The 8809-nt window shown below is 39.2% G+C and overlaps 1 protein-coding gene across 1 annotated transcript in view; it reads left to right on the top strand.

Moving 5' to 3' along the window:
• Positions 1-8809, top strand: part of MAP3K1 (mitogen-activated protein kinase kinase kinase 1, E3 ubiquitin protein ligase) — an 89163-nt gene that overhangs the window by 74313 nt on the left and 6041 nt on the right. The window contains exons 12-17 of the mRNA XM_006891534.1: positions 1508-1599; positions 1912-2101; positions 2686-3967; positions 4341-4493; positions 5338-5500; positions 8478-8609. Of these exons, the coding sequence (XP_006891596.1) occupies positions 1508-1599; positions 1912-2101; positions 2686-3967; positions 4341-4493; positions 5338-5500; positions 8478-8609 (2012 nt within the window). The remainder of the gene's footprint in view (positions 1-1507; positions 1600-1911; positions 2102-2685; positions 3968-4340; positions 4494-5337; positions 5501-8477; positions 8610-8809) is intronic.

Here is an 8809-nt window from a genome sequence, read left to right as displayed (position 1 = left end):
GCACATAACAACAACAACAGGGGGCAGTAGTGGGGACTGAGAGTGACAGTGAGAAGGCGCATAGGCCATGCTCTTCGTGGTCTTTGGTTCTCTCTTCTCCAGCACAAAATATGGGACCACGTTTCATTTATTACATGCAATCACTAATAACCAAAAAGTAGAAACAGTCTGCTTGTTTATCAGCTGATGCATGAGTAAACAAAATGTGGTCTATACAGTCGAGTATTAAACTATATGGAGAAATGGCGTTGCAGTACATAATACCATATAGATGAGTCTGGACAATGTGCAGAGTGAAAGGAGTCAGCCAGGCAGGATAACTGTTGAATGATCCTGCTTATATGAAATATCTGGAAGAGACGAAAGTATTAAGACAGAGCTAGATTAGTTATTACCCTGCTGCAAGGGAAGAATTGGGACTGACTTTGGGAGAAAAAAAGTTACAAAATAGTAAACAAAAAGTTTAGTCTCATTAAAAACTATTTGTTAAGACAAAGTATTATTTCCACAAATTTTTCAAATGGCCACAGTAGACAGTTATTTGTAGTTTTCATCTCTGCAGATCTCAGTTGGTAAGAAGAGTTGGGTCCCCTTTGCTTGGCCTCTGCCACTGCACCCCCATTCCCCACCATAACCCTCTCCACTCCTCGGCTCTCCAGTCCTGTCTCTCTTTCTCTGCTAGCCAAGGGGCATAGTTTATAAGGGAGTCTTTACTTGCTCTTTCCTATTTTATTACATCTGTTTTGCTTTCATTCTTTTCTCTGTCAAAGCCTACACACAGAGATTGTTTTGTTTGTTAAAGAGCGCATGATAATGTGGAGAAACTTAAGAAATCATTTACAAAATACATAGGAAAAACTATCATGCATATATGCACAGTGGTGCATATGTCAGTATCATATCTTTTTTCAGTGTTAGACAACTTTTTTTTAAAAAACTTTAACACTTTTGTGATATTTCTTCAGTTGCCTGCAATTTGCATTTCTGAATTTAGGTTGTTTACTTGATCATTTGAATGAACATAAAAGAAAAAAAAAACACAGTATGGGATTATTTGATATTTGGAACGTACCCTGGCTACAAGAGAATATAAGGATTTTGAATAGGAAGGATTTTAGAAACCTTTAAGAAATTTTTGTAAGTCCCAATCAGCTTGACGGCACATAACAACAATAACTACCCAGTATTAAAAATTTCTGAGTATTTGTTCATGTTTGCAAGGTATATAGTAATGGAAAAAACCTCTTTTATATGACTTATTATTTATCATTTCTTGAGAGTTAATACTAAAGATTCTGTACTTCATTAGAAGAAAATGCAGTATCTTTTAAAACAAGACCTTAGAGTGAATACTCTTAGTGACAAAAATAATACTGCTTGGAAATGTAAACACTCAAAAAAAAACACCTTTTCCCACTTTGTTACAAGACATTCTTTACAATTCCCTCCAGCTGCTGTTTGTGTTACCCAGGATCTAGGACTGATGTTGCTTTCCTCTCATTTTTAGCCGTACAAGCCAGCTGTCCATATCAACATTGCTGGAATTATGCAAAGGCCAAGCAGGAGAATTGGCAGTTGGTAGAGAAATACTTAAAGCTGGTAATAACTTTTTGCCTAAAATTAATAGCGTTTTGTTTGTTTGCTTTGTTTTCCTTAGCTGTTTTTCTAATCTGATCATCTGTCTTAGAGCAGTTTTAGGCAAAACAGGAGGTTGTTTTTTTAAGTAATTTTACAAATTTATTCAGTCAGCTAATGTTAGAAATGATTCTAAGGGGAAAAAATGATTCTAAGAAATACAAATTTCTTAAGTATAATTTGAAATGTTTTTATTGTCCATATGGTCATGGGTTTTTTGGATTGTAATACCATTTATGTTTTTCAACTACTTATTTTTACTTTCTTGTTTTATAGGGTCTATTGGCATTGGTGGTGTGGATTATGTCTTAAATTGTATTCTTGGAAACCAAATGGAATCAAACAATTGGCAAGAACTCCTCGGCCGTCTTTGTCTTATAGATCGACTGTTGTTGGAATTTCCTGCCGAATTTTACCCTCATATTGTCAGTACTGACATTTCACAAGCTGAGCCTGTTGAAGTCAGGTAAATTTTCTTCTGAAAATGTATTGTTTGTTTATTCCTATCCAACCTCCTGAAAAAGGGAACATTTTAGATGACTCCAAAATACTGGAGCCTATAATATTTTCATTGACATAGAAATCTAGCATTTTCATATCAAAATTATTTTTGAGGTGTACAAACTGGTGACTTGGTGGCAAGGAGTTGCGCTACCAACCTAAAGGCACACTGTTTGAATCCACCAGCTGCTCCTTGGGAGAAGGAAGGAGTAGTCTCCTTCCATGCAGCTCACAGCATCTGAAAGCCCATTGGAAGCTTAGCTACTGGTTTGTTCATACTCAGCCATACATAGCAACAGCACCACAGACTAACCGAGCACCTTTTTCATCTGTATATTCCCTCAGGTATTTTTTTCCAATAGTATTTTATTGTGTTTCAGTTGCCATTCAGCAGTTTGTACACAGGTTGTTCAGTGACATTGGTTACATGCTCACAGTGCGTGAGCATTCTCATCATTGCTGTACTGACTGTTGTTGTTTTATTTGCATATGTTTTACAGTCATTTGAATCGTGATTGAATGTGGTGATGTTGGCTTTTTTTCTTTCAGATATAAGAAGCTGCTGTCCCTCTTAACCTTTGCTTTGCAGTCCATCGATAATTCTCACTCAATGGTTGGTAAACTCTCCCGAAGGATCTTCTTGAGTTCTGCAAGAATGGTTACTGCGGTGCCCCACGTGTTTTCAAAACTGCTAGAAATGCTGAATGTTTCTGGTTCCACTCACTTCACTAGGATGCGCCGGCGTTTGATGGCTATTGCCGACGAGGTAGAGATTGCTGAGGCCATCCAGCTGGGCCTAGAAGACACTTTGGATGGTCAGCATGACAGTTTTGTGCAGGCATCTGCCGCGAAGGGTTATCCAGAAGCCACGGAGAACAGTTCGCAGGAGCACACGGTCCATGTAGACAAAACTGGAAAAGGATTATGTACTGCAAAGTTGAGTGCTAGTTCAGAGGATATTTCTGACAGACTGGCCGGCATTTCGGTAGGACCTCCTAGTTCAACAACAACAGAACAACCAAAGCCCGTGGTTCAAACAAAAGGCAGGCCCCATAGTCAGTGTTTGAACTCCTCTTCTCTATCGCCTCATCCCCAGTCTGCTTTCCCAGCCCTGTCCACCCCTTCTTCATCTGCCCCATCTGTACCAGCTGGCACGGTACCAGATGTCTCCAAGCATAGACCTCAGGGATTTGTTCCCTGTAAAATACCTTCCGCATCTCCTCAAACCCAGCGCAAATTTTCTCTACAGTTTCAGAGAACCTTTTCTGAAAACAAAGACTCAGATAAACTTTCCCTAATCTTTACTCAGTCAAGACCCGTGCTCTCTAGTAATATACACAGGCCAAAGGCATCTCGACCCACCCCAGATAATGCAAGTAAACAGGAAGAAAGTGCAAAGCATACCATGACCCTTGATCTGAGCAGTACTTCCAAATGTGATGACAGCTTTGGTGGTAGCAGCAGTGGTAGCAGTGCTGTTATCCCCAGCGACGAGACGGTGTTCACCCCGGTAGAGGAGAAGTGCAGATTAGACGTCAATACAGAGCTAAACTCCAGTATCGAGGACCTTCTTGAAGCATCCATGCCTTCAAGTGATTCAACAGTGACTTTCAAATCAGAAGTTGCTGTCCTCTCTCCTGAAAAGGCTGAAAATGATGATACCTACAAAGATGATGTGAGTCATAATCAGAAGTGCAAAGAAAAGATGGAAGCTGAAGAAGAAGAAGCTTTAGCAATTGCCATGGCAATGTCAGCATCTCAGGATGCCCTACCCCTCGTTCCCCAGCTGCAGGTTGAAAATGGAGAAGATATCATCATCATCCAACAGGATGTAAGTATGTGTGGATTCTTTAAAAAAAAAAAGCTTAGAGAATTTTCTTGGACCATGCTAAATTAATTGAGAAATGCTTCTTTTAACATAAATTAGTTGTTGCAAGCAGGTTTTTCATGGAGTTAGTAATCTCAGAACAGTAACATTTATATATCAGTTTGAGCAGAATATTCCTTGGCTATTTTGAAGACGTTATTGGTTGGTTGTTTAATGGGGATTATGTCTGCATTTGACATTGGTCATCAGTATACATATAGAGGTTATGTTTAAGGGTGGTTTGGGAAGCCAGACTGAACAACAGTTATGTTTTGCCACAGCTAACTTCACAAAATATTACTTAATAGTAAAAAGATTGCATTCATTTAATACGTAGACACCAGAGACTCTACCAGGACATACCAAAGCAAAGCAGCCTTACAGAGAAGATACGGAGTGGCTGAAGGGCCAACAGATAGGCCTCGGAGCATTTTCTTCTTGTTACCAGGCTCAGGATGTGGGAACCGGAACTTTAATGGCTGTCAAACAGGTAATATCTGCAGGGCCTATAAATGAAATGACTAAAATTACAAGATGAAATTTGAGCAAGTGAGAAGGAATGGTCCTTTAGTTCTTTAAGCTTTGGGAAACGTATGGGTACCGTGAACATCATGAGTTTTGTTAATAAAAGCGTAAGTGTGATGACAGTAAGATGCAGTATTGAGATGGGTCCTGTGGAAGCATTTTTATTTTCTTTTTTATAGTTAATAATAGTATGGTTTTCTGTTTCTCTTAGCCATATGTTACTAGCATGGTACCATCTTGGTATTTCTGTGGGTTTACTTTTTATAATAATCACATGTGAAAGACAAATAAAATTACCTTTTCTAAATGACATTAATTTTTTTCTGTAATTAGGCTTTTCTCATATTTTTTTTTTTACTGTCTTCAGACTATTGGAATATTATGTCTCAGTTTTCATGGATTTTTTTTTCATGACTTAAGCTAGAGGTATCCGTGTCTACAAGAGTCTCAGTTGACTTGGGAGATGCCAGTCCTGTGTCCATGAACATAAAGCTGTCCCACTCTCTCCCACTCATTGCCATCAGGGCAGAACCTACTCATAAGTGACCTTCCACTGAGTTTCTGAGGCTGTAAATAGCACGAGGAAAACTACCTGGTTGTTGTGGAGCCGCTGGTGGATTCAAACCATGAGAGAATCCAACCACCTTTGAATTAGCATCAAAGTTTCCTACTGCTGATACCACCACAGCGCAGAAGCTAATTAATGTATAAGCTAATGGACTTGTCTACTTTAGAGCAGTTCGTTAATGAAAATTAGAAATAGAAACTTACCCGGTTTCAAAACATTTCTGTAATCATGTTTGGAACAGGTGACATATGTTAGAAACACATCTTCTGAGCAGGAGGAGGTGGTAGAAGCATTAAGAGAAGAGATAAGAATGATGAGTCATCTGAATCATCCCAACATCATCAGGATGTTAGGAGCTACGTGTGAGAAGAGCAACTACAATCTCTTCATTGAATGGATGGCAGGTATGTATGTTCACATGGTAAACTATAAATAGAGATGCGTAGTTTAGCCCTCCATTTGATACACATTTAGAGAAAATGCTTTCATGATCTATTTAATTTCTTGATTTATTATAATGCCTTAGTATATTAGTTGTTGTTCTCTACCATCGAGTTGGAACCAACTCATAGCTGACCCTCCAGCGAGTTTTCAGAGGCAATTAATTGCATGGGAGAACATTGCCCATCCTTTCTCCCACAGCAACTGGTGATTTGAACCAAGCAAGTGTGTCAGTATTGCAGCATAGCTTCTTACTACTAGGCCACAAGAGCTCCCTATAATTACTAGAGCTCTCAGTATATCATTAACTATAAGTTATGATTTGTCTTTCATTTTTAAAGAAAATACTCACTTGCTAACTTTTTGGTTTTGTCTTTATTATTAGCTCACTTTCATTTTTCCCCTCATTGTTTCTGTTGAAGCAATTATATAGCATTGTTTCATGAGAATTTTGTTTATTTTAATGAAAGTTTACAGACTTAGGGTTACTATTCATTCATTGTTGCACTATTCTCCCTGTCCAGCCCCTCCACTCAATTCGCTCTTCTCTTTTAAAAGTAAAAGACAAATTCTTTCATTGTTCTACAATCTCTTCCCCCAAGTTTACTCCACTGTGCAGCCTTAATTTTGGACTCCTGTCATGACAATAATACCTAGTCATATTATCCCTTTTAACGGTTTTCTCCCTCATCTGTTTCAATTCAGTATACATTATTTATCCCGTCTTTCTCAGTCTTCCTCAACCCTGATGTCAGTCCCATTTTACAACAGTGGCCCTATGCAATATTTGTCCTTTTGTGGCTGAGATATTTCACGCAGCAAAATGTCCTCCAGGGTCACCCATTTTGTATCATATTTCATGAGTTCCTTATTTTTCAGTGCAGCATAGTATTCCATTGTGTGAATATACCAGCTCTTCTCTATCCTTTCATTTGTTGATGGGCACTTAGGTTGTTTCCAGCTCTTGGTTATTGTGAACAAAGCAGCAGTAAACATGAGTGTGCATATATATCTGCTTGGGTGGCGGTTGTGGTTTCTTTGGGGTATATTCCCAGTAGTTTTTTTAAAAACCTATGAAAACGGTGTGACCAAGACAAAGGTGGGTGACTTTTAGTTTGTGGCCCTCCAGCCAGTCTTTCGTTGTTTTTGTTCAGACATTCCTCTAGGTCGTATAGCCCTGGTGTACAAGTTGCCATCCCACGGTCACTTGTGGTTGCTGTGAGGCTGAACACTGTGACACGGATGTGTCACATGCGTTAATGGTTGGCTACCCAGTGCCGACTGAGAGTGGGGCGGAGCTCCCCGATTGAACAAGCATGGAAGGAGGAGTGGCATCCACTTCCATAATAGCTTGCCTCTGGAAACCCTATGAACTTGGAGAGAGAATGAAAGGCACCCAAGCGTCAAGGACTCTCCTTCATAGGGTCGCTATGAGTCGCCTGCGACTCGACGGCACTTAACAACACAACAACAGTGTATCAGATCTAGGAGGGCCAAGTGGTAAGAAATTGTACTGCAATCCCAAAGGAACATGGTTTGAACCCACCAGCTGCTTCATGGGAGAAGGATAGGCAGTCTCTTCCTGTGTAAGTGTCTGATAACCCACCTGAGGGTCAGCTGTGAGTTGTTTCTGACTTGACAGTACTCAACAACAACAACAACAACAGATCAGACCAGACCCAGGAGTCCTCCTGGCAGAGTGGTTAAGTACTTCACTGCTAGTAACGTGTTCTGTGGTTCAGACCCACTCACAGTCTACTCCTGTAAAGGTTACAGCAATGGACACCCAGTTCTGACCTGCAGGCTAGCTGAGTCAGCATTGCCTTCATGGCAACAGTACTTTATTTATAAGATCCAGATTTGTATGATTAAGTACACAATTGTTTTAGTCTGACAGTATAAAAATAAATTTACTAGTCAAGAAATAAAAAATGGGCAGAAAATGGAATCTTACTGTGTACTTGAACAAATAAAGTAGAATTTTCTTTTGTATCGTAGAATGTCTGTAGTAAAATTAATGACTTGAGTTTTGATGAACAGTTGCTTATTTTCATTTCATAATTCTCTTCTATTTGAAGAATACTTTTCTGTTTATAGACTAGTTGACTGTAGTGTCTGATGCTGGTTTTCATCAGCACACACAGCATAGACAAGCCGAGTTTACCAACACTATTTTCGTCTAAGGCTGATTGGTATGGTGCATCAGCACTACTAAGTTGTAGGATGTGGAGACTCCTTTGGTGTTGCCTGTCTCTACCGTTTATGCTCTTTAAACCAAACAAGCCCATGGCTGTTGAGTGGATTCGACCTCTCTTGACCCAGAGGGGCTGAGTCAAACAGCCAGTAGGATTTCCAGGCCTGTGAATCTTTATGGAAGCAGTGACCACGCCCTTCTCCCATGGAGCAGCTGATGGGTGCTAGCCGTCACCCATTCATTTAACAGTGCTAACATGTTGACATTCTTTTGTAAGTCAGTGAGTGGCATTTTATATATTTTCATTGAGAAGGCTGAAAGCTGAATTACATATTTCAAAAATGTTGTTGTTGATTGCCATCGAGTCAAGCATGACTCATAGTAACCCTATGAACAAAAGGCCTGAAGCCTTTCTATAATGATTGACATCGAAGTTCATAGAGTTTCCAGAGGCATGTTCCCGTATAAATTGTTCATTTTGAAAGCTTTCTGAAATCTTGACTCTCTAGAAACCTATCTCTGGAGGTTCTTTAAATATACCCTAATTGATAGACTTTTGAGATGGCAAAGTGTAAATTTTCATGGTAGTCTTACTTTTTTTGAACTAGGAGATGCATTTAGCATGTCAGATGTTGAATTTGATCTTGCATACGGTGTGAGCCTAAGTAACCGAAGTGTGATAACAATTTTATTTTTGTCTTAAGTTTCTATTAATTACTGCTTTATAAAAATAAATTGTCTTCCAGGTGGATCTGTAGCTCATTTGCTGAGTAAATATGGAGCCTTCAAGGAATCGGTTGTTATTAACTACACTGAGCAGTTGCTTCGTGGCCTTTCATACCTCCATGAAAACCAGATCATTCACAGAGATGTCAAAGGTGAGTCTTTGAATGAATCATACAATGGGAATGAGGAGGGGAATGAATGTAGATTTAAAACTTGGATTTCTGTTGATAGCTACTAACGAGAGTTATGATGAGATTGTTTCACGTGTGTCAAGGAATATAATAAAAGCGTATTGAATAGAATTTCTATAAGAGCATCTTTAGTTTTTTGTTATTAATTAGTTTTTAATATT

This window comes from Elephantulus edwardii, unplaced genomic scaffold, assembly GCF_000299155.1.
Source record: "Elephantulus edwardii isolate Elephantulus edwardi_28Jun2011 unplaced genomic scaffold, EleEdw1.0 scaffold00099, whole genome shotgun sequence".
In the NCBI taxonomy this organism is placed as follows: domain Eukaryota; kingdom Metazoa; phylum Chordata; class Mammalia; order Macroscelidea; family Macroscelididae; genus Elephantulus; species Elephantulus edwardii.
This window is presented reverse-complemented; position numbering and strand designations above follow the sequence as displayed.